The sequence below is a fragment of the Lacerta agilis genome, chromosome 9 (assembly GCF_009819535.1).
Source record: "Lacerta agilis isolate rLacAgi1 chromosome 9, rLacAgi1.pri, whole genome shotgun sequence".
NCBI lineage: Eukaryota > Metazoa > Chordata > Lepidosauria > Squamata > Lacertidae > Lacerta > Lacerta agilis.
This window is the reverse complement of record NC_046320.1, coordinates 58,816,493-58,843,384: the sequence shown is the minus strand read 5'-3', so window position 1 is coordinate 58,843,384 and position 26,892 is coordinate 58,816,493. Positions and strand designations below refer to the sequence as shown.

The window sequence follows — 26,892 nt, the reverse complement described above, 5'->3', positions numbered from 1 at the left end:
ACATTTAAGATCAGTGCATTATATTTCTCCATCCATTTGTGAGATATATATATATATATATATATATATATATATATATATATACACACACACACACACACACACACACACGCACGCACTCATTAAAAATTTGTTAGGATCTTAGTGTACATTTCCCCTCTAATGCACACATTTTGGTAGGCATTTTTTTTAACAAGCAATTCCTCCTAATATGGAACATTTGGGGATGTTATTTTCACTTAACATATGCATTTTAATGCAATCTTTCTCCAAATATGCATATTTGTGTATACTTCTTTTTGTTCGGGAACCACCCTGTAAATTTTTGAGAAATGCAAATTTTGCAGGATAACTGCATTTCTGTCCACATATTGTGATAAGAAGTGCAAACTAGGTAGGTCTGCATTAGAGTGCAAGCTGAACTGAATTTCTCCCCTTTCCTTACTTGACGCAGGAACACAGGAAGACGCTTTCTATTAAGTCTGACAATTGATCTATCCACCTTATGGTTTCTGTGTTTCATATAAGTGCAAAATTGCAATTTGATTTCCTCCCCTCCCCCTCATAATCAAGCAGTAAATTGTTGTAAACTGCTCTGTGATCCTCGAATGAAGGACCATACGTATATTTAACCAACAAATACAATCGTATAAAGTAAATCACTAACTAGACATTGTACACTACCCTAAGATCATTATGATGAAGGGTATTTCAAAAATAAACATCGAGTAAATAAACACATTTATTAGCTCAAAACCTGCATGCCAATTCACTGTCTCAAAGCTTCAGCCTTAAATGCCCTTCATGTGTGCGCACTTGTCTCGAAAACAGCAGTGGTTGACTCCCACATTAAATTTAGCAGTAAAGTAATTCCCTGTTGCACTGTTTACATAGTGGGTTCAGTTTGGCTCAAACCACTGCTGTTCCTCTATTTTTTACGAGCCTGTCAATGCTGAAACCTACAATCACTCGCTCCCACCCAGCGTCACAGTTGCCCTGTGAATGGCTCCATGGCAGTGCCAGGTGGCTGCTATATTAAATTTCCACAATGCAATACAAAACGAAAGGAAAGCACTGGGTGACTTTGCCAGGGCTGCAAGAGCATCACTTGCCTTGCTCCTGGCTCCATCAACCCTCCCCTGTCCACACTTGCATCGGGAAAAGAATACAAGGGTGGCACCCATTGAAGTAGATCGGCCAGTGCAAAGACTTTTGACTGTACAGTGAAACTTTCTTTCGTTCTCCATTCTTGGTTTTCCCCAGTCCTCTCGAGTAGCTTTGGGGAGGGCATTGGGGGTACATGGGGAGGGAAGAGGGAGGAGAGGTTTCATTGCACAAGTGGAAATCCTTGCACTATCAGATCTGATTCATTGCCTACCACCCCATGTCTGTCGCATCAACAACAAAGTACTATGGAGACCCATTAAGTACTCAGAATCCCACTGTTGAGGCTGGGTCCTGCAATGGGATCTGCTGCCTCCAGCTCTATTGCCATAGCTGCTCCAGAGGCGATGGAAACAGGAAGAGCATCTTCACACAAACTTTAGCAAAAGAGGTACCCCTAAGAATCTTGTTCTTTGGGGCTAGACCGAATCCAATACAGGACTCCAGAAATGGCTTGAAAGCAGTAAAGAGATTTGATAGCTGACCACTGATACTTCAGGTATCAAGAGCAATACCGATTGCTTAGAGATCAAGCAGGAGAGTCCTGTTGAACTCATGCTCTGCTTGCGGGCTGCCAATAGGCGTCTGGTTGGCCCGTGTGAAAACCTGATGCTTGGCTAGACAAATCTTTGTCTAGCAGGGCCCTTCTGGAACCAAATGGCAATTATAGCAATCAAGGGGATGGAGCAACTACCCTTTGAGGAAAGGCAACAGCATTTGGGGGCTTTTCAATCTGGAAAGCAGATGGGTTTTGGGAGATTTGATAGAAAGTATATAAAATTATGTACGGAATGGGGAAAGTGGACAGAGAGAAGCTCATAAGACTAGAACCTGGTGTCACCCAATTCAAGACAGGTGAACGGAGGTTCTTCTTGCAAAGGCAGGTCTAGGGGGGCACAGCCAGTGTGGTCATACAGTGTGCAGAGCTTCTTGGGCACTACAGGGGGCGGATTTTGGTGTCACACAGAGTGCCACTGAAATTTGAGACCCCGAGGTCTCCGAGGTCACCACTGCTTGAGCAAAAGATGGCTACTGTGCTCATGTCCAGCTTGTGGGCTTCCAAAAGGCCTCTGGTTGACCACTGTGAGAGCAAAATGCAGGAGTAGATGGGCCTTTGGCCTGATGCAGCAGGACTCTTGTGTTTTTGTCATGAGGTGGAAAATGTCGCCCTGGGTGGTAAAGTAACCACATTTTTTAAAAAAAAATATGACAGCATCCTGGACACAGGAACCAGATGATTCACCGTCCAAACATTATAGCTGCTGCATGGACAAAGGGAACAAGTGATGAGAGGAAAGAAGCATTTGCCACAATGTAGTACAAAGTGTCAAGGCCTCAAATCCTGCAGAAAACACATGTTATTTCCTTTCCATGTTATTAGTTATGTAGTACAACCTGTTATGGAGCAGAGAAGAACATTCTTGGCAGGGGACCCTGTCAGGCGACTCATACCTGAAACCTTTAACCAATGCTTATGGTTTGGCCTGGTATTCCTAATCTGCCTCATACTAGGTCCGTCAGATATGAGGGATAGATGGGTTTGGTTCTCTAAGCAACATTTAAAGAAATAAAGGCCATTTAAGTTATAACAGGTTTTTGCTGGATGCTACAGAGGTCCCGTTGCGAATTGTTATGCCTGTTCTGAGGTGTTCTCAATGTGAGATCTTCCAGAGGAGAGCTGCTAGTTGTTTCTTGTGTTAACAAAGTCCAGCTGACCCCAACCAGAAACCAGGCATTTAATGTCACCGGTCCTATGCTGCCACCCTTGATTTTACTTTCTGTTGATGACTTTTCATTCATTTTTTTAAAGCCAGCAGGCCTAAAAAAGAATTCTTGAGCAGCTGGCCATTTCGTGGTGGTCCTGTGTTGCTTTTAAAGGGTATTGTCTATGTCACTGTACCCCCTTCCTAATGTTTTGTGATAGGGCAGTGTTTAAATACTTCTACAAAGAAATATGGAGCAGAAACTGCACCCCTTGTCCAAGTGGTGTGGAGATGTCCAGTTGAAAGCCCCATTTGAGTAAGTTTTGAAAACCACACTACATTTCAAAAGCATGCATGCTTTTGTTATATAGGTAAGGCCAATAAAGCAAGATGAGCGTCGCAACCCCAGAGTCGTCCGTGACTGGACCTAACGGTCAGGGGTCCCTTTACCTTTACCTAAAGGTAAAGGACCCTTGGATGGTTAAGTCCAGTCAAAGGCAACTATGGGGTTGCGACACTCATCGCGCTTTCAGGCCAAGGGAGCCAGTGTTTGTCCACAGACAGCTTTCAATGTCATGCGGCCAGCAGGACTAGACCACTTCTGGTGCAACGGAACACCATGACGGAAACCAGAACACATGGAAACGCTATTTACCTTCCCACTGCAGCGGTACCTATTTATCTACTTGCACTGGCATGCTTTTGAACTGCTAGGTTGGCAGGAGCTGGGGAAAAGAGCAACGGGAACTCACCCCGTCGAGGGGATTCGAACCGCCGACCTTCTGATCGGCAAGCCCAAGAGGCTCACTGGTTTAGACCACAGTGCCACCCACGTCAACAACAACAACAACAAATATATTATTATTATGCCGCCCATCTGAGTGGGTTGCCCCAGCCACCTGGGCAGCTTCCAGCAAATTAAAACATCAAACACTTTTTATTTACACCGCCCACTATTTGGAATTAACCTCTGAATCATGGGCTATGGGCATAAGGAAGAGATGCCCTCAGTCGTGTTGTAATTTCCATAGGTTCGTCTTATGCTCAGGATTATCAGCATGGTGACACTTTGGCATGTGCTTTGAATGAACATCAGGCAGGCATATAACATACTGGCATTTAGGCACCTGATTAAAACTCAGGCTTTCCCTGAGCAGTGATCTGTTTATGTTTGGTGTTCTCAGCTTATCTGCTGCTTTGTGGTGTATTCTTGACCTGTTCTCTGAATGCAATGTTATTGTTGATCTTACATTTTCACGGCTGTGATTTTTTTTTGATGGTACAGGGTTTATTTTATTTTATTTTGCAAATAACTAAATAAATAACAGGGATTCCCCCCAGAAAGGCTTGCCTGGCTTTTATCACGATGCACTGTTGAAAAAGTCACCTCAATTCAGAATTGGTTCAAAGAAAAGAAGCTTCAGTTTTAAAGGGGAGGGGGGATCCTCCTAAGTAGCAAGTGCGAATCTTCCTCATGATCACTTCGCAGATGCGTCCTTGCCTGACAGAGTTGCTTTGGCATAAAACAGACACCAAAGACTACTGTTGGAAAATCTCTTTTCCATGGCAATCTTCCACCTAGAAACAGAAACTTCTATACACACTTGTTGTTGTTGTTGTTGTTGTTGTTGTTGTTGTTGTTGTTCAGTCGTTCAGTCGTGTCCGACTCTTCGTGACCCCATGGACCAGAGCACGCCAGGCACGCCTATCCTTCACTGCCTCTCGCAGTTTGGCCAAACTCATGTTAGTAGCTTCAAGAACACTGTCCAACCATCTCATCCTCTTTCGTCCCCTTCTCCTTGTGCCCTCCATCTTTCACAACATCAGGGTCTTTTCTAGGGAGTCTTCTCATGAGGTGGCCAAAGTACTGGAGCCTCAACTTCAGGATCTGTCCTTCTAGTGAGCACTCTGGGCTGATTTCTTTGAGAATGGATAGGTTTGATCTTCTTGCAGTCCATGGGACTCTCAAGAGTCTCCTCCAGCACCATAATTCAAAAGCATCAATTCTTCGGCGATCAGCCTTCTTTATGGTCCAGCTCTCACTTCCATACATTACTACTGGGAACACACTTCTTAACCCGTGTGATTCCCAAGGAAGGGGCACCAGGACTCCACAGACAGTATGATGCTCCTGAGTGAAGCGCTGTGATTTGCCGGAGAAGCTCACAGTAAGAAGCTTTTATACATTGCTGCTTCTGTGTAATGCACTGGCAGAGTGATAAGCTTTCCCTCTGTTTGAAACAGAGATGAGCCAAAGTAGGAATGGATGCATATCATTATTAGTTTTCATGTTATTACACTTCTATCCCACCTTTCCTCCAAGGAGCTCAAAGTGGTGTACATGGTTTTCTCTCCACTCTCCAATTTATCCTCACACCAACCCTGTGAGGTAGGTCACACTGAGAGATGGTAACTGGCCCAAGATCAGCTAATGAGCTTCACGGCTGAGCAGGGATTTGAACTCTAGTCTCCAAGACCCTAGTCTGACACTCTAACCACTACACCATGCTGCCATCTGTCCATTTCGGTTTGTGGACCCACACAAAGTCTGGCGTGGGTGCAATAACTGACAGGCGATGGCTTAAACATGACCACAACATTATTAGGTTGCAGAACAGTCAGTTGTGGTGTTGCTCTGGCCGTTGATCTCGCTTTGGTGGTGAGGGCTGACCCCGTGCCCCCAGCAAGGGAGCATGCGCCTGCCCATGAGATCACACGGCGCATCAAAAAGTGGCAAAGCCTGGCTACATTTTCTGATTAATCAAGGGTAAGGAGCCTGCAGCCTAGGGAGCAAATCCAGCCCCGCCTCCTGGCCCTGCTTTGCAACCTAAATGTTTTTGGGTGGTCCAGCCCTGTCCACCACTGCCTTGTGGCCCCTGGGAGGTTGCACAGAAGGGAATGCAGCCTTGTATCGGAAAAAGTTTTCCTGCCCCCCCCCCCCCCAGTGCAGCCCTCCCTGCAGCCACTTTTATCCGGTGATGTTTGTTCACATCTTAGAGAAAGAATTCTCCCTGAGCGGTGTGAACAATAAAATTGCATAAGACAGCATATATATATATATATATATATATATATATATATATATATATATATATATCCCAGTGCATTAAAACAGCTCAGCAATTAAATTCATGGCAAACACACATCCAGAGCACAGCAGGGGACAAACGGTGCATGCATTGCTTATCCATTAAAAACTGTGCTTTCCTCCCACATCTCTGCTGCTGTTCAGACAGCAAGTTCAGCCGCCCCATCACACACTATTAATTTATCACTGTGCTTAGCATGCCACTAGGTCTTCTGCAGCTGCAGGGATTACAGGACCTGGTTTGTCTGTCGCTTGTTTTTGTTTTGTTTTGTTTTGTTTTTTGCAAATTCACCCAAGTTTACATGACATGCAATATCAACTTGCATGCAGGCAAGAAATCTGGGGGTTATTAAATCGCACCACTGTAAACATGACTTTGGTGTTTCTCCTGCTAAGAACATAAGAAGAGTCTGCAGGATCAGGCCAGTGGCCTCTCTAGTCCAGCATCCTATTCTCACCCCTCCCCTCCTGTGGTTTCCAGCAACTGGCATTCAGAAGCATACAGAGTCTGATAGTGGAGGTACTATTAATTGCGTTCCAATGCTGTGGGAGCAGAGAACTCAAAAGGAGAAATAGCTCTATAAGACACTACTATGACACCATAATTCAACTTCCTATTATTATTATTATTATTATTATTATTATTATTGAATTAAATACAGAATTAAAATATAAGAACTTTTTTTAGAGAGAGCCTAATATAAGAATATTGAAAGACAGATATGCTTGTGTGTTGGGGAAGGTTGCCATCTGCTGGGTAATTTTAGGAACACATGAACCATGAGTTATCATAGAATTATAGAGTCGGAAGTGACCCTGAGGATCATCTAGCCGAGCTCCCTATGCAGGAATATGCAGCTGTCCCATATGGGGATCGAACCTGCAACCTTGTCATTATCAGCACCACGCTCTAACGAAATGAGCTACTGCAAAGCTTTCCCCACCACTCACCTAACCTGCATGCTACAAAAAGACCAGCCTGCTAACTTTTAAAGGATGCTCTGAAAGTACTCAGAGCCTTTGACACCTGAGCTGTATATTTTCAGAACCCATCCCATTTTTTTGTGTGGTTGCATTCTTTGTAAAACTTTAAAAGCTGTTTTAATGTTGTGCTTTAAGTTGCTGTGACTCACTTTCTGGCCTTAGGGTGGGTAATAAATTAAAAGGAAGAGGAGGAGAAAGAATAACAACAACAATAATATCAGCAACTAGTGCAAATCCATAAAGAGAGCTTAAGCACACATTATTAACAAGTGGGAAGTCATAAGGAATTGCTAGGAGAAAGTAGGGGGAAGTGCTATTTTTGCTTCTCCACCCCCCACCCCCCATTTCCCATACAATGAATTGATTGTTGGGGGTGGGATCAGGGAAAACTTTATCTGAAGTTAAACTGGCCAAAAACCACCCTGTTTTTTTCAGGGTCACTTGTACCCTGCAAAAATGAGGGTGGTTTCAGAGACCCTCATGGGGGGTTAGGATTAAAATGTTATATGGCTGTGGGTGGGTCTCTGTGTGTTTTACCATGATGGATATGAGTTGATAGAGGGTAGGGCTGGGCAAATACATCACTCTTGGGCCGGATCTACATAGATATAAAAAAACGCTATGGAAATGCTATGGGGAAACCCCCCGCTATTATATATCTATATCTATATCTATATCGATATCGATATCGATATATATGCAATTAGATTTACACCGCCATCTGGTGTCACATTTTTGTAATGCACTTATAATGTTATAATTGTAGCTGTGTAGCTGGCTCCCTATTTTTTCTGTTTCTCATTTCCCAAGTCTTAAGTACAGTTCTTCTTTGCGTTTTGTTTTGTTTTAATTTAAAAAGTCCTCATGAAAAGTAACCAGTATCTCAATGCATCAATGTGTATCTTTTCCTAAGATACACATTTTTCTATGCAATTTTTGCGTCTATATGCAATTTTTATTTTTATTTTTTGCATACTTTACCACATTGTATGGCTCCTGGCCAACCCAATCTCTGCCAAGCAGTGCACAAGATTCTAAGGTGTCTTGGAACTCAACCAGGGTCTGTGTTCTGTTGGGGGAAATGAGGCACAGTGGAGTCTGCGGTGTTGTTGAAATACAATTTATTTACACATATTTAGACTGGAAGCTTTCAATGGAGAGAGAGTTCACAGCATTCACATCTCAGGAGCAGCCCATCCTTCACAGCAGCACAGCACTGGATTCTCAGACATCTCCATGCTTCTTTCCCAGCCTGCCAAGATGGTTCTGGCCTTCACAGCAGCTCACAGAGTCCTTCTTCCCCAACCTCCTAAATTCCACATCATACACCAACCACCAGTGGAGAGCCAGTGTGGTGTAGTGGTTAAGAGCAGTAGACTCGTAATCTGGGGAACCGGGTTCGCGCCTCCGCTCCTCCACATGCAGCTGCTGGGTGACCTTGGGCTAGTCACACTTCCTTGAAGTCTCTCAGCCCCACTCACCTCACAGAGTGTTTGCTGTGGGGGAGGAAGGGAAAGGAGAATGTTAGCCGCTTTGAGACTCCTTCGGGTAGTGATAAAGCGGGAGATCAAATCCAAACTCTTCTTCTTCTCTTCTTCACCTTGGCAACGTCCTCCTCCCCTCACCAGCAGAGCCTCCTGCCTGGTTGATGGTTTCCACTGATGAATTAATGACTTGCTCCCCTCACCTTTTGTCACTTTTAAAGGCTTCTATCCCAAGTGAGACCTTGACCTGGAAAAAAAGCTTAGCCTGTAATTTTCATTGTCCTGGCATTGTCCCTCTCATACTCCAAATACTACCTGAATACTACCCTTCCTTAATTTCCAACATTGCCTGACTCTAGCAGTTATGGGTGCCCTTGCACCCCCAAACTCTGTTACACCAGACCTGTAACAATAGGCACTTTTTGTACACCTTGTTTGCTTGGAGAATTGCATTGCAAAATTGAAAGAAGTGTGGATTTCGAAGGAAGGCTGTGTTTCTTCAGTTCGCAACTTGTTTTGGAAAGTTTGGATTACGGTAGGTAGGCTCACCTTCAGACCTGCAAGCTGGAAAGAACCAGGCTTTCCTACCTCGCAGGTGCAGGCAGGAATTCAAGGCATTTGCTCTTGGCAAGAATAATGCTACTATTACTAATAAATCTGATGAAAGATGTTCTCGCGTCACATTAATAAAACTTCACATGGCTGGCGCAGTGGTGGGGAGATGGAGAGAATGGAGGCACCCACCCAGACTCAGCCAGGGTAGTCTAGGGACGCTGCAGGGATCCAGGCTGAGATCGATGGCTCCAAAACACACCAGCTTGTGCCCAGTTAGGGCCTGTGCTGCCAACTGCACCATATGTGCAGAAGGCAGAAATGTCTCGCCAACCCCTTAAGCCAACAGACGACACTCCCTTTGGATTCTAGCACCACAGCCCGCCCTCCTAATATTCTCTTGCTAATGAGCATTCAGATTATCTCATTTCCCCCCTATCCTTGCAAGCTTGCTTTTAAAAAGAAAGGTTATGGGTTGTTGGGTCCCCCCCCCCCTTCATCACCTTGCTTTCCCAAATGATCACTGTTATGAATGATCAAGGCTGGCTCCACGGGGCGATTTGGTCAAGGCATTTGCCAAGGCCCCGAGGCAGCTGCTCCAAAACGCATCAGTGTCAGCATGTAATCGATGAGTTAAGCCTGCCTTGCCAACTCTGGCATATGCACAGAAGTCTGGCCAATGCAAAGGACCCGTCATCAGGGCACCGTTGTCCGTTTTTACCGTGTACCCAGGAAGATCGGAGGCAGCCAGAGAGAATTCTCAGGCGGCAATGCTTTGCCGCTTCCAGCCATTCGTAGGCAGAGCTGGAGAGAACCTGGGTTCAAACCTCCACTTGGCCTTCAGGCTCGCAGGGGGCTCTGAGGGCTTTGTCTCAGCCTGATGTACCTACCTCACAGGTCTGTTGTGAGGACAAAGTTGCGGTGGTCGTGAAACAATGTTTAATGCCCAAAACTCCGTAGAGGAAAGGATATGGTTAAAACAGGCATGTGGAAACCTCAGAGTAAAACAAAAAGCTTCAAAGTTCATTCGAAAATGTGTTTTCCTGAGAGAGAAGACATTTGGAAATGTTATTTTGTATTTAAATATGTTTGAAAATACACATTTAAATGTGCATTTAAATGCACATTCTTGTACAGTTTTTTTTAAAGAATTCAGATCAACTGAGAGAGAGACATTGCACATACTTTTGTAAATCAAGAAATCTTTAATAAAAATACTTTTAAAAAAAGGAATTCAGATCAATGTGGAAACAGGATGAAATAGTGAACAGAGTTAAAAGTGTTAGGTACTAGAGATAGATGATTCGCTTATTCCAAGCCTGATCCAGCAAAATTATTACTATTATTATTATTATTATTATTATTATTATTATTATTATTATTATTATTATTTTAAAATTGCCATATGCTTTTTTCCTTTTCCTCTTCTAACTCCAAGGGAGAGATGTTTACCTCCCTCCCTTCCCAGCTAAACACATGGAAAGTGTGTGTGAGCATCTTATCTGCTGCAATGTTAGAACTTTCTCTGAAATGCAACCCCAGTGGTGTGATATTCATAATACTGATGATAATGATGATGAAGATGATGATGATAATAACAACAATGGTAAATTATTATAGCGCATTTTTATTTCACTTAAATTGCTTCTTCCTGACAACGCCAGAAGGAAAAAAGGAGCGAATGGGAAAGGGGAAAAGAAAATTACCGTCAAATCACATCTATAGGTTTACTGCAGGGAAAAGACCCAAACAAAGCTTCATACAGAAATATTGATTTTTATATACATGCATACCAATTAAAAAGAATTATTGCCCTGCTGCAGATCCCCTGGAGTCCCCACAAAGAATGAAGAAAAAAAAAAACATTAAGGGGACTAAAGGGGAAATGCCTTGGCTCTGAAAACCATTACTCAATAGCCGAAGAGCGACCTTGTCAGAAAGTGAAAGCACAGCAGTTTCCTTGCATTCCAGGGACGAACCCAGTCTTTCAAATTTGAGGGGCATCCTATGTAAGGCTAAAGTTCAGCACCCACCCACTTCTCACCTTTCGTTCTGCTCAATTTATTCTGTCCTTGTTGAGAAGCCCTGCAGCGCCCCCTAGGCTCAGCACCCAGGTCGCGCTGCCCTAAAGCTGCCTTTGCTCTGGTGGCGACTTTGAATGGGGACTTGGAAGCACCTCCAACTCCTTCCGTCTGCATATTGTCAGCAGAGTCATCGCAGGCTGTTCCAAGAGAAGGCCAAGCTGTCCAGGCACCTTCCTATACCTGCCCCATCGCTGCAGTGCAATGTATCACATTAAAAGGAAGGGAGATGCGTCACCAACAAGGAGACAGATTTGCACAAAGTTATGCAAACTGCTTATCTAGATGTCCAGATGCAAAATTGGGAACAATTTGTATAATTTAACTAGAAATGCAATGCACCTTCCCACACAGTGACCAGGTATCCTCATGCCCACCTAGTTCATTTGCCCAGGTGATAACTGTTGATGGGCAACTTCTAGTCTCCTTTGACTTTCCCTTTGTTTGGTCCTTTTATCTTTTATCCAAACCTTCAAATAGAGGACTGTGCTCTGTAAACGAGGACACACATCTTCCCTCGGCAAACACCTGCATCCAGGGTGGAGCCACTGGAAGGCTTGTTGACCTCTCTTGTTTAATCAGAAAATTATCCCTATTTTGTAGGTGGAATAAATAGCACAGTGAGGACTAGCAACTTGCCCAAGACACTCACAACATATGTAGCAACAGACATCAAATGATGCTACAGTTACAGCATGGAGTTCCCCCAATTCTCATTTATCTTTTTTTTTATTTATGATATCAATTGTGTACAATTTTGCTTTCCCTCCCTCCTATTTACGCAGGAACTGGTGTGCCTACGTTCACACAAGACTCCAGCCCACCATCGTGGTTGACAATATAGAAACGTATGCATCGGGCAGAGCCAAGCCATGCACCTGGATTGCCGGACCCTGCGGATCAAGGTATACCTGTTTTGCACCCTACCCGTCCCAATGGACTCCAATTCTTATAAGCTTGCAAAGTGGTGAATTGGAGGGCTGGTCCATTGCAGCACACAGTCGTTTTATGAGGTAGCATAGGCTCAGAAAGTGATTGGCCCAAGGCCACCCAGCTGAACTTCATGGCTCATGACAGATGAGAACCCAGGTATCCAACATTCAATGTATGAACAATGTACATTCAATGTACACAATCCTTTGCCAGCTAATTGTTGTGTGACTTTCAGCTGATCCTAATAAAATGGGTATTTTGCCATGTAACGACTTAAGAAGGGGCCTGCTGGATCATAGAATTGTAAAGTTGGAAGGGACCCTGAGCACCATCTAGTCCAACCCCCTGCAATGCAGGAATATGCAGCTGTCCCATACAGGGATTGAACCTGCAACCTTGGCATTATCAGCACCACACTCTAACCAGCTGAGTTATCCAGCCAAAGGCCATTGACTCAAACACAGTATTTTCATGATGGCCAACCAGATGCTTTAGGAAGCCCACAAGCAGGACTTGAGTGGGGAAACACTCTCCCCTCTTGTAATTCCAGCAACTGGAATTCAGATGCTCCTTCTCTCTCTCTCTCTCTCTCTCTCTCTCTCTCTCTCTCTCTCTCTCTCTCACGCACACACGCACACACACACACACAGAGAGAGAGAGAGAGAGAGAGAGAGAGAGAGAGAGAAGATCAGCACAGCTGTCTACAGACTCTCTGTGTGAGCATGACTCCATGATGAATTCCTTGTATACCTGAAGGAACGTCTCCACCCCCACCGTTCAGCCCGGACACTGAGATCCAGCACCGAGGGCCTTCTGGTGGTTCCCTCATTGCGAGAAGTGAGGTTACAGGGAACCAGACAGAGGGCCTTCTCAGTAGTGGCGCCTGCCCTGTGGAGCACCCTTCCATCAGAGGTCAAGGAAATAATCAGCTACCCTATTTTTAAAAGACATCTGAAGGCAGCCCTGTTTAGGGAAGTTTTTAATATTTAATGCTGTATTGTTTTTAACACTCGATTGGGAGTCGCCCGGAGTGGCTGGGGAAACTCAGCCAGATGGGCGGGGTACAAATAAATTACTACTACTACTACTACTACTACTACTACTACTATGCACCACTGGTGAACTTTTATCCCCCGTACCTTCCAAACCTGTTCCAAACACTCACCATTTCCCACTAGGTGGCAGGTTTGCATATACCTAAGAAACAAGAGAGACATCGAAGCAATTTAAAATCCAGACCATCTCCTCTCATAAAACTCATACCCTTTTTTTCAATTTTCAAGTCTCTCTTGCTCAATCTGAGATATTCACTGACCAAGATGAGAGAGAGAGAGAGGGAGGGAGAGAGAGAGAGAGAGAGAGAGAGAGAGAGAGAGAGAGAGAGAGAGAGGGAGAGAGGGAGGGAAAGCCATTCTGTATTTCAACTGGGCATGTATTTGTGTTTCAGAATCTTTTCTGCTTTGAGTCAAGTCAGGCTACAGTATTAGTTTTAGCTCAGATTTTAACTTAAAGAGATGAGTATAACAGATTTACAACCCAAGGCGATCCGAATAGCCTATTTATCCTTACAGAGCAATATATATGTGAAAGGGACTTTAAGGCACGATGAGGAAAAACCTCTGAAATACTGAGCTGGCAAACAACTTCTCTTAACAATATTATAGGACATTCACGTAATTTTGCTTACTCATTAGCACATGGTAGTCAGGAGTTTTTCAACAGGAGTTTCAGCATCAAAACAAACACTCGGTTCAAGCATAGCGGTGGGGTTATTTCTGACATCCAAATGCAGGAACAACGAAATGTAAGAAGGATCCTCTTTGCACATGATGCTCTGTTCTACTTATGTTTTTAGGTACATGTGAATTAGACCGGACTCTCTTTTAAACAGATGGCCACGTGACAGGAATTCTTTAGCTGTGATTGCTGCATTCAGGGAGTTGGACTAGATGGCCCTTGGGGTCCCTTTCATCCCTACAATCCCACAATTCTATGAGATGTACATGTGTTTATATAATAAAGATCAGGGCTTTTTCCCCCCAAATGAGTGTTTCATCAATAAGGGAAAGGGAAGCCCCCTTCCAGGGAGAGCAGCAGCAGCAGCAGCAGCAAGTGAGCCTCCCAGGTCCTGTTACTCTGCCCATGTGAAGAGTTTCCTGCCAGCCCCAGTGGCCTCCCGGTCAGCAGTATGAAATCCCACCTTCTTCCACAGAAGCCACATTGTAATAATACATCTGTGACTCACCTTCCGCACATATGTCCCAATTACAGACATATCCTTAAAAACAGCCAAAATAATTTTAAAAACAGTACAAGCACAACCGAACAGAGGTTTCTTTTAAAAAAACACAAAACAAATGCCTGAGGCAGAGATCTTTTCATTCAGCTGGAAAACCTACTGACAGCATATAATTGCTGTGAGGTTACTGCTGTGGTTTTAGCATGGATTCTAAAGCTACGTTTTGTGTATTTGGGTTTTTAATCAGGCTCAGCATAAATGGATTATAATGTATAACAGGCATTGACTGGCAGAGGTTCTCGGTGGACAGCAGATGCCCTTCCACTGAGCTGCAGTGCCTTCCCCAAACAAACATGGCTGCTGTACTACTTGAGCGCAAAGCCATAACTCAAACAACAGGATGTATGGATACCAGGTGCCCACAACTTGTGTTTTGCATTGTGAGATTCACTTGGAGAGCTATAGCCTTTCAATATTGACCAGGGATAGCTACGTGCCCTCCAGGCTAACTAACATGACCCATGGCTGGGGCTGATGGGAGCTGGAGTCCGACAACATCTGGAGGGCACAATGATGACTACTGCTGGCATGGGCACTATAAGGCAGTTTCATAGGTTCAGACTAGTGTCCTGCAAGTTCCTTGCCATGCATTCCAGATGTCAACGCCACAAGTGTGTGCGCTTCTGCATCGAAGGCCATCTTCAGCAGGCCCCTTTGGTAAGGAATAAGTATGAAGAAACCTAGGAAGCAGTTTGGTTTCAGAAATCTCCACGTTACCGTATTTTTCGCTCCATAGGGCACACCGGACCATAGGGCGCACCTCATTTTTAGAGGAGGAAACAAGGGAAAAAAATATTTTTCTGGTTTTCCTCCTCTAAAAGCCCTGGGTTTGTGTGTGTGTGTGTGTGTGTGTGTTTTGAGGATCAGCTAAAAGTTTTGCAGCTTTTTTGCAAGGGGAAAAGCCCTGGCTTTTTTGAGGACTAGCTAAAAGTTTTGCAGCTGTTTTTGCAAAGGCAAAAGGCCTTTTAAAAAAAAGGATCAGTTAAAGGTTTTGCAGCTTTTTTTGCAAAGGGGGAAAAGCAAAGCTCCTTTTGCAAAGGGGGAAAAGCAAAGAGGAAAAGCCCCATTTTTATGGGGTTTAACTCACATTTCTGAAAAATCTTAAGGGAGCTGTTTCTACTGTTTCCAGTCAGATAATCTAATCAGCCAGTCACATGTCCTGGGGAAACAAACAACCTCCCTCTGCAGCACATTCAACAAAGGAGGGCGGGGCTGAAAGGGAGCCTGGACTCTTATCTCTCTCCCGATCTCTTGCTGATCAGCTGCTGAGCGGGGTCCTTTCAACACTCCCTTTTCTCTTTGTAAAATAAAAAGCACAATCTGCTTTTGGCCCCTGGACAATTCAGCTCCAGGGACCACCATTCGCTCCATAAGACGTACAGATATTTTCCCTTACTTTCTAGGAGGGAAAAAGTGCGTCTTATGGAGCGAAAAATACGGTAATTATGTGTTCCTCTAGAAAACCAAGAAGGTTCCCGGGGACTCACTTGAGCGGAAGCGTTGAGTGGACATGAATATTTTGGAACTGAATTCCGTGCTCTTAATGACTTGTATTTGCTGGGCTGCTTATTCATAGTCATGCTGAAGCGCAAGGCATAATTTTAGCTACTTAAAAATGAATATTTACCCAGTTTGCCCTTAGCCCACTGCACTCCCAAGCACTCATTTTTGCCCTCGCAAAGGGAATGAAAATTCAAACAGAAACCTCTATGGCAAGGACTACAAATAGGATGACTTTTTATGTAATTTGCTTTTTAATTTAAGTTGTTTTTTCCCTCCTTTCGTTTTTAATGAGATTTTCCTTCAAGAAAGAAATGAGCACTGTCCTTTCCTATGGCATTTGTCATGGTCTTCTGGTTTCTCGAGGAAGTACCTGCATCCTCCTTTCTCTGCTTCATGAAGCAACTGGAGCAAGGAAGAGTCAGACCAACAGAACATGATCCATGCCAGGGATGGGGAACCTCTGGCCTGGGCTCCACAGGTGGCCCTCTAAACTCTCTCTGTGGCCCCTGGGACTCCCCCCAAGCCACACACCCTTATTGGCCCTGCTTCTTGCCCTCTCAGATTCAAAATCACTGAACATGAATAAGCATATTAACAAGAGGGGTTGGTGGCTATGAAACTGGATTTTGGGCAGGTTTTATTGTGTAAAAGCAATCAGTGCAGGAAGACTTGGGTTAAAGTGGAAGGGTGTTATGGACTGGCAGGAGACAAAGCAATGGGAGGCACCAGCTGGGGAATCCCCAAGGTGAGAAGTCTCAGAGCCAGGGGGCTGGTGCTGGGATGACAGTGAGTGGCCAGAGGGAGAGGAGGCAGCAGCCTGGGAGGAGGAGGTGTTGGAAGCTGAAGACGCAACAAGGTTTAGAGAGCAGGGAGAGTCTGTGGCAGAGAGCAGTCCAGAACCAGAGGCAGAAGCAGAGGCTGGAGAGGAGGGGGACCAAGAAGCAGTGATGAGTCAGGCTTGTGGGAGGCACAGGTGTCCCACCCAACCTGCTGCAACAAGCATGAAGTGGGAGGAGCAAAGACAGGCACGCAGGTGCAGTCTCCGATTGCTTGGAAAAAGCCCTGGAGTGGGGGTAAAAGGTAAAGGACCCCTGGATGGTTAAGTCCAGTCAAAGGTGACTATGGGGTTTTGGCGCTCATCTCGCTTCAGGCCAAGGGAGCTGGCATTTGTCCACAGGCAGCTTTCCAGGTCATGTGGCCAGTGTGACTAAACTGCTTCTGGCGCAACGCAACACTGTGACGGAAACCAGAGTGCACAGAAACACCGTTTACCTTCCTGGCACAGCGGCACCTATTTATCTACTTGCATTGGCATGCTTTCGAACTGCTAGGTAGGCAGGAGCTGGGACAGAGCAACGGGAGCTCACCCTGTAGCATGGATTCGCACTGCCAACCTTCTGATCAGCAAACCCAAGAGGCTCAGTGGTTTAGACCACTTTGGAGAGAAGGAGACATAGATGGCTAATGGGAGGTGGGAACCTTTAGTCTTGGCAACTGCCTCAAAGGGGAATGTTCTACTGGAAAGAGTTGCCATGCTCTCTAGGATTGACGTCCTGAGCTGTCTTGTTTCTTTGAATAAAGATATTCAGTGAATAACTTCACTGAAACTGTGAGTTATTGCTGACTGGCTCCTTGAATCTGCTCCTGACAGAGGGGAAATCTTCTGGATTTGGTTTGTACGTTATATTTGTTGAAATCTACTATTCACCCTAAAATTCTGGCTTCCAGGGACATGAAGGAGTGCCCTTTCTTTTACGAACGTGCCTGAGCATTAAGAAAAGCCCCCCATGGCTCTGCTTTTAATCTCTTTGGCGTCGATGGGTGGATGTCAACAGGAAACAGGGCCTTTTCAGTTGTGGCTTTTCATCCCTGGAAGGCTCTCCCTAGAGACAACCTTTTCATTTTTCATTTTTTTTATTTTTGGTCAGATAAAACCTATATAGCCTGCCCAGGCCTTCTAACAGCTTGATATCGTTTTAGTGGGCTTATATTGCTGTGTTATTTCTCTGATGTATCTTGTTATCTTTGTGGGATTTCTTTATTATAAAAAATATGGTTTTAATGTTCGATTGCCCAACTATGGAAGCTGCTCCAAGACCTTTCGCTGAAGAGTGGCTAAGAAGTATTTTAAATCAATGCCTACATAAATAAATGAAACCAGCCCCCTGCCTCCTCAACTCTTAATTTCAACTGTGCTCCTGAGGTCTTTATTTTCACTAGGTTTGACACAAGGATGTTCTGTAAAAGCGTTTGCTTGTGGTCTTGTACAGGACGCAATCAATAGACTTCAAAAATAATCCCTCAGTGGCCTATTACTGATGTATCGTCCTGCATCATGTCCATTCATCTGAGACAGAGCCCCGCTAACGTTTGCTTTCTAAATCACCTTGCAGCTCCCAGTCAAGGACTCGCCAAGCTTACAGGGTCAAACATATGATAGTGACATCACTGGACTGGAAGTGCTGCCCCGGATACAGCGGAGCAACGTGCCAACCCAAAGGTATGGGAAGCGATGGAAATATTAACCCTTCCTGGCAAGCAATCTGACCTGGCTACAAAATAGCTGGAAGTGGGAGGAAATCTGCTTGCAGGAGATGGAAATGGAAGCCCTTCTAGATCAGGCGTGGGGAAGCTCCGGCCCACCAGATGTTGCTGAACTACGACTCCCATCATCCCATGCTTGTCAGGTACAGCGGAGGATGCTGTCCCATTAGCAATGTTGTTGGTCTGTTTGGGTTCTGGATGTTTAATGGGGGTTGCCTTTGCAACAGGCAGCGGAATGTCTTGGATTGGCTCTGGGGGAGTCTTGGACAAACCATGAAGAGACTGGTCCTAAGAAATCAGGCACAGCAAAGGAATAAATCTTCAGCATAGTTAGCATCATAGGCGCCAACTGCTAGGGGCTGAGGCACTTTTGCCCCACCTCAATTTATTTTTTGAGAGAGCTGATCCCCCTCAATGTTCAGAGGGTTTTTTGCTCCACCCCCTGGCTCCTCAGGACATCATGCACATGATGTCAGGATGTCATGTGATGTCGGCCACATGATGCCAGGACATTGCATTGGACCCCCCCCCCCCCAATCATCCAGAGAAGATGGTGCCTCTGGTTAGTACAGTGGTTCGTTTGGCCCTAGCGGAGGAAGCCTGCCTGGTTCAAGGAACCATTTCATAAAGTAATTACTCAGTAAATGCCTCTTGTTTAAAAATTAATCCACCTAGAGTAGCTTGACCCTCCTGACTTTTTAAGGTACTCTGTCTCTGAATGTATTTCAGCCAGAGGGCATACATTTAGACACTCAATCCCATTCCCATTGAAGTCAAAGCAAATTTATAGCCTGGGTTTCATTTGGATTAAGATTGAGGCAGATGGCAAAATGCCACGCAGACTATTGCACCGACCTTGTGTGAAACATTGCCTGCTTGAGACGGGGAGTCCTGTATTTTACGATTGCGGCCGTGATCAAACATATGGCAAGTGTGTCGTGGTTTAACAGGCTTGCGACTGCTATTACTTGCTCGTGGCCTTATACAAGCTCCCCTTGAAAAATAAGATATGGCATCCACATACATATTTTAAATGGATGAATATTACACGAAATGCCATTAGCTGCGGTAGGGAACTCAATCATCGGCGGTAGAGAAGAGGCTGTGATTAAAAATTTATGGGCAAAAATGTGGAGAAGTCACTGCTGTTTGCATCTAAGAGAAGGAAATCTTTATACTGGTGGCGGCGGCACGGGAATCCCCTGTGGAAACAAGAGTCTCTCTTATACACGGCTGAAAGAAGGTAGATGTTTTGGATTAACCCTAATGGGGACTGTTTGTTCGTCATGCTTTTACATCTAGGATCCCAGGCAACATGGATCTAAAATGTTTTCAAGGCTTCATAAAATCAAAGAATCGTAGAGTTGGAAGGGACCCCCAAGGGTCATCAAGTCCAACCCCCTGCAATGCAGGAATCTCAGCTAAAGTATCCATGAAAGATGGCCATCCAACCTCTGCTTACAAACCTCCAAGGAAGGAGGCATGTTGCTCTTGTTATTATTGGACAATAGCCACAGTTCCATGAGCATGAGTTTGATCTTGGGCCTCAGGTTTCCCTTTTGCCTCCCAACCTAAAAAGAAAGCCTACTCTGAAGGGTTGGGAGATAATCCAGAAGAAAATAGGAGCATAGGCAACCACCTTACCATTGGTCCATCCATCTCAGTATTGTTTGCACTAACTGGCAGCAGCTCTCTAGGGCTTTAGGAAGGGATATTTAGCAACCCTACCTAGAGATACTGAGGATTGAACCCAGGAGCTGCTGCATGCAGAGCAGGTGCTCTGCTACTGAGCAAAGGCCCTTCCCTGTGGGAAGTGGCAAGGGCCAGTCCAAAGGGAAGGGGCAATCAGAGAAAAATAACATTTCCTAGCTTCACTTCCATGTGCAGAAGCTCTGCAGGATGGAAGGTCCGCTTACCTTAATAGAAGGGATGTGCTGTATCCAAGCCATAGCAAACACTGTGATGTCCACAGTGGATAAGTAGTGCCTTGCTAGCAAATTTTCTTGGGATTGATGAACTTGAGGTTGTCCTTCGGAGGTTCTGATTGGCTAGGACAGGGATGCGGAACCTGTGGTCCTCCAGATGTCGTAGGATTACAACTCCTTCCAGCCCCAGCCAGTGTGAGGAATGGTCAGCAGGGGTGTTGTAGTCCAACAACATTGGGAGTACCACAAGTCTAAGTTCACAGTACTCCTGAGTAGGCCCACTGAAATGAATGATGGCTCCACAAGGGGAGCACTCATTTCAATGTGGTTGCTTTGGGACATCTTCTTAGTACATCTTCCTGAGGTTAATATGCCTTCCCTTCAACCATTTTACTGGCCCACAATCCACCTATTAACAAACTGGAACACTAATGTGATATTCCCCACGTCTGAATGCACCCTGAGCAGGCGCACAAAGGTCAGCTAGTCAGAGTCTTCCTCATTATAGTAAGATGTATTGAATTTCTATTTAAATTATATAGTTTCTAAAGTTGCATTTATGCATATAAATCAGGGTATGAAAATTTTAGGCAAGCCCTCTTCTTTGATGAAGCATTCCTTCTTTTTTGGCAAGGCACTGTGCCCCAATTTTGAAATTTGCTTCTCACCCACCATGTTGGCATCTCTCTCTCTCTCTCTCACCCATGTGCAAATTCCAAATGGCAACAAGCCATCAGATTGTGAGAGCCTGCAAAGTTTATTTAAGCAAAATCTCAAGGCAGGCTTGGAAGTTTCTGCTTGAGTGAAAATTTCAAATGAAAATAGAAAAGTTGCAGTAAGACAAGTGAAATTTCTTGGGGAGGTTCTGTCTTGGGATCTACAGAAAACATACATGCATGTTGCTAGCCCAAATGTGCTATGGATGTTCCCTGCCTCTTACAGCATTGGAACTTGGAATCCAAAATCTGGGCTCCAATACAGCAAAATTTCTCCTTTGGCTCCCTGAAATTTCAGAGGTCTGCTCCATAGTAACTGAGAGCAAGGTTTTCTGTGTGACTATCCCACTTCTGTGGAAAAGAATTCCTCTACTTACTGGGTACAGTTGAATACATGTTTGTTTTGACAAGTTTTTCCAGCTCGATGAAAAAGTCTCTGCCTCAGGGGTTCATGTTCGTTGTTTTTAAACCAAATTTTCAGTTGTTTACATGGTTTTTAAAAACCGTTTTTTAGTTGTCTTTGCGGTATTTTTGCAAATTGCCTTGGGACCCATATAAAAGGCAAATAATTAACTAATTAAATATAAATGTTTCTGAAAACCCATGTGGGATTCCTTTCAGCAGAACCTGTCTTTGTCAGGTGCAAAGAATTTTCAGTCCTGCAACTAATTCTAAGCAGAAGAGGAAAAGCTCAACATTTATAGACTTTTCCCAGTAGATGGCTGTATAATGTTCACAATAACAGGAGGCCAACTGCAGTATAGAGCAGCAGACAAAGGAGAAGAATTAAGAGTTAAGCCCGTCTACAAAATTCATTAGGGATTTCTTAAACCAGTGTAAGCAGTCAATGAAACGACTCCTAAGAGGAATCACACTATTTTTAGGTGTGCTCCCCATTTGCATTTGCTGTTGCAGAATGAGAGTACCCAGAGTTCTCCAGGAAGAGGGATGGATGGTTAAACCACCCTGGGAACTGTAGCACCCTTAACAAAATACCACTTCCCAGCATTTTTGGGGGGAAGCCATGACTGTTTAAAGTGGTATCCTAGTGCTTTAAATGTATCAGATAGAATAATCATATAATTGTAGAGTTGGAAGGAACCATGAGGGTCATCGGACCAGATAACCCCCCGCAAGGGAGGAATCTTTTGCCCAATATGGGGCTCAAACCCACGACCTGGAGATTAAGAGGCTCGTGCTCTACCAACTGTGCTAACCCAGGTGGTATAGCCTAATATATTTTAAGTGGAACACAGGAAAGAGCCGTAGAACATATATTCCTCTATCTAGCCCCATATCGTCTCCTCTGGCCGGCAGCATCTCTCCGTGGTCTTGGGCAGGGATATTTCCTGCTACCTAGTCATTTGAATTGGAAATGCTGGGGTTTAAAACTGGGACTACAGAATGCAAAGCAGGCACTCTTTCTGTGAGCTTTGGCACCTCCTTGAAGAGCGGACCTGAAAAATACGAAGCGCAAGAGGTACAAAGAGGAACTTATCAGATGCATGCTCACCCCAGAGTCACGATTGGCTGCAGCTATTAACTATACACACAGTGGCAAACCCATGCTTGCCTCTGGGTATTATGTGAAATAGTCCACCTTTAAAGGGTATGCGCGAAGCTGAAATGAAGAGAGGGGATTGTGAAATCTGCATCATATCTCAAAGCAACCACCTAGCTGATTTAATTAGGAGGGTGCTGCAAGGATTGACTGTGGGGCGGGGGAAACACCATCACATTGGCAGCCCGTATATTTGGGAACAAAAGAATGGTAAGCAGAAGAATAAAAGGACATCCATCAGGTGGCCCTTTATCACCGAAGAGTAACTGATTCCCCCCCGTCACAGATTGTATCGTCACGCTGCCACCTGATAAATCCTATGTAATTAATTGGGATGAATGCAAGTATTTAACTCCTGTTGACAGCTACAGCCTTATGAAGATAACAGCAGCCACTGAGAATGTGAGCTGAGCTTCCAGCTTACATTGCAGCCTTGACTGCTGCTACGATAGGCTTTGAGGACAGCTAGATCTCACACGCCCCTGTGGAGCACCTAATTGTTGCTTTCTGCAATTACAGCAGATAGAATGTATTTGTGTCATCAGGAAGGTTTGTTCATCCTGGGGCTTCTGCATTTTGGATAGTGTCATCCCATCTGTCAGTCAGGAAGGACACGAGCCTGCGAAGTGCCCAAGAGTCAGCTAGGAGACACCTGCCAAAATCTTGTCTGACCCAGACCCCTGGAAACACCTCTTCTGAAAAAGAGGTGACTTCAACAGAGACTTGGAGAAATCCACAGTAGTTCAAAGGCAGCCTGAAGAGCCTCATTGCCACTGGATTGCATCCTCCTGGTCCCTCATCTCACCTGGCTGCCTTAGTAATCAGGGGTTTCCTAAGGAGGAAGGGTCCACATGAGCTGAACAATCTAGGGGCATAGGAACACAGGAAGCTTCCTTATACTGAGCCAGACCACTAGGCCATCTAGGCCAGTATTATCTACAATGACTGGCAGCAGTTCACCAGAATTTAAAACAGGATTGTCTGCCATCCACCCTACCTAGGGATTCAACCTGGGACATCAGAACTCATGGACATCCAATGAAGCTGAATGTTGGAAGATTCAGGACAGATACAATAATGTACTTCTTCATGCAGTGCACTCGCTCCTACAGAAGGCAATGATGCCCACCAACGTTGTTGTTGTTGTTCAGTCATTCAGTCGTGTCCGACTCTTCGTGACCCCATGGACCAGAGCACGCCAGGCACGCCTATCTTTCACTGCCTCCCGCAGTTTGGCCAAACTCATGCCAGTCGCTTCGAGAACACTGTCCAACCATCTCATCCTTGGTCGCCCCCTTCTCCTTCCCCAACATCAGGGTCTTTTCCAGGGAGTCTTCTCTTCTCATGAGGTGGCCAAAGTACTGGAGCCCCAGCTTCAGGATCTGCCCTTCCAGTGAGCACTCAGGGCTGATTTCTTTAAGGATGATTTCTCTCAAGAGTCTCCTCCAGCACCATAATTCAAAAGCATCAATTCTTCGGTGATCAGTCTTCTTTATGGTCCAGCTCTCACTTTCATACACTACTACTGGGGAAACCATAGCTTTAACTATACAGACCTTTGTCGGCAAACTCTGATTGGCCATTGTGAGAACAGGATGCGTGACCCTATGGGCCCCTTCGGCCTGATCCAGCCGGCTCTTCTTATGTTCTTAAGCGCTGCCAATCAGAGTGGCTAACAGCAAGCAAGATGGACCAGCGGTAAAAGGCATCGCCTCATATATTCAAAGTACTAGAGGAGAAAGGGACAGAGGCAGAAAAAGTGCAAACGTGGGACGCCTTCAGGCAACTTAAAACTAGGTCCACACTTTAGAAATGTGGAAACGCACAAATGCTGATTGAATCAGAGCTTTTAAAATATCCTCTTTGGAACTGCTTGATCCTTCAGGTTACAGAGATACTAGATTTTTGAACTGGGTCCCAACATTAGACTGCCTTTCCTATAACAAACAGCAGTAGGAGTTAGAAATCACGACAACCGAGCGACAAACCTCAGCTCCCTCGTCTCTTTCTTCCTGGCAACCCTGTGACCCCCCGAGGCATTTATCTGCAAACAGCAGCAAGCCCAGTGGATCTGTTGAAACTAAGATAAGAGGGCAGGGATGGAGAGTCAAACTATTTTCCTTAATCCTTTTGTACCTAGAGAAAGGTCCCCCTCTTTATTTAAATTCAGTTTAAGGTCATAGCTGAGATCTATGGTGACTTTTCTCTTTCTTCTTCCTCCCGTGCCCCCAACAAACTGTTTCACTAGGCTCTAATATTTAGCAATCTTCTGTGTAAATATGCTGCTGTATGCTTTGTAACCTACCAAGCAAAGCACTGTTCACTCTCCATGAATGGTGGTTCTCCAGGGTCTCTAACCTTCCGCCTTTGCTGCTGCTTGGGCTTGTAAGAAGAGAAGGCTTCTCAGTCACCTGGCAAACAGCAATTTATATCGGGGTGTGTGTGTGTGTGTGCATTTGCCTTGGACTTGGGGGATCAGAAGTTGGGCAGGATGGTGTACACTGTAACTTTTTTGAGAGAGAAGAGGCATGATAACACGGAAAGACGTTCAGTGGTAGAGCACTTGCCTTGCATGCATAAATTCACAGGTTCATTTTGTGGCATCTCCAGGCAGGGCTGAAAAAGACTCATTTTCTGAAAGCCCGGAGAGTCTCTGCCATTCAGGGTAGGCAATACAGAGATAGGACTGAAAAGGCATATGATGATGATGATGATGATGATGATGATTTATTTATTTATTTATTTATACATACCCCACCCATCTGGGCACCTTCCAACAGAATTAAAAGCACAATAAACCATCAAACATTAAAAACTTTCCGAAACAGGGCTGCCTTCAGATGTCTTCTAAAAGTCAGATAGTTGTTTATTTCCTTGGCATCTGATGGGAGGGCATTCCTGAGAATGGTTCCCTGTAACCTTACTTCTCTCACTGAGGGAACCGCCAGAAGGCACTCGGAGCTGGACCTCTGTGTCCGGGCTGAACGATGGGAGTGGAGACGCTCCTTCGGGTATACTGGGCCGAGGCCGTTTAGGGCTTTAAAGGTCAGCACCAACACTGAATTGTGCTCGGAAACATACTGGGAACCAATGTAGGCCTTTCAGGACTGGTGTAATGTTCCTACCTGCTGCTTCCAGCAAGAGAACTGCTGCTCTGATCTGACAATTCCACTTTCTCTCAGCTTCTCAGCTTTCCGAGCTTAGGTTTCTTTTGGTACATTTTCACACCCGCTTGCATTTAAAAAACAAACAAACAAACAAAAAGATGTCTGCATGAAATCTGTACATATTTTGTGTGCATTTCCAAATTAGACATGCTTATTTCATAGGATAGCTGCATTTCATCCTGGTTCAGAACGTGCAAATTAGACAGGTCCACATTAGTATCTGCACTGGATGACTTTCCCTCCACCCCCTAGGCTAGTGCACAATATAATTTTTCTCACAGTGACTGCTTTTTCTCCCCTGACCCACCCATGAGGACTGCTTTCTGCCTGTGACAAATGAGTGATCTGACTCTTCTACCATGAGCAGAACATAGCATTGTAAATGACAGCTCAAGCTAGTGAGATGGTCGAGGTCCAAAACGACGTGGCTCATGATACTGATTTTGCCAGCATGTAATGCTCATTTTTAGTACGAGGCGAGCTCCCTTCACTTGAAATCCTTCCTCTTTTCATAATTACAGCTGGGATATATTTCAAGGATACGTGGAGGTTTTGCTGTGGTGCAATCTGCGCCGCATTCATCCTGCTCGGTGCTCAGAGCCAGCAGCTGCTGCTGGTGCCTGCTCAAAAGCCAGCTACTCTCAACTGAAATGTGTGTGACTTTGATTGATGAAATTACAAATGGGGATATATTTACAGAAGGATATCTTGCCCCTCCCCCCGGACAACAAATGTGCTCAGAAATGTCCCGTGTGTGTGGCTGAGGTGGCCCACAGCTCACTGGTAGAATGCTTTCTTTACAAGCAAAAGGTCTGAAGGTCAGTCTCTGGTATGTCTTTATATGGCTGGTAAACATCTCTGTCTGAAGCCACAGAGAACTGCTGCCAGTCAGCTTAGAAGGAGCTAGTTAATGAGTTAGAAACTGCCCATCACTGGCATATGGCCCTTGAAAGGTTGGCCCAAAAGGAATGCAGCCCTCAGACTGCAAAATATTCCCTACCCCTGCTCCAGGGCATTGTGGGAAATATATGGTGTTTCCAAGCTGCGTGCCCAGTGCTCATTGGAGCATTGCTATTGCCTATTACCAGTTAAGTCCTTTGGGTTCACATGGGCACCTACCAAAGCACATTATGTCAACAGATCCCTCAAACTGAGTCTGGCCTCCCCCTCCTCTCAGTATCCCGAAAC

The 26,892-nt window shown here is 45.0% G+C and overlaps 1 protein-coding gene across 1 annotated transcript in view; it reads left to right on the top strand.

Annotated features, from left to right (window-relative positions):
* Window positions 1-26,892, top strand: part of MMRN1 (multimerin 1) — a 64,693-nt gene that overhangs the window by 5,491 nt on the left and 32,310 nt on the right. Inside the window, 2 exon segments of the mRNA XM_033160595.1 lie at window positions 11,842-11,961; window positions 18,185-18,291. Of these exon segments, the coding sequence (XP_033016486.1) occupies window positions 11,842-11,961; window positions 18,185-18,291 (227 nt within the window).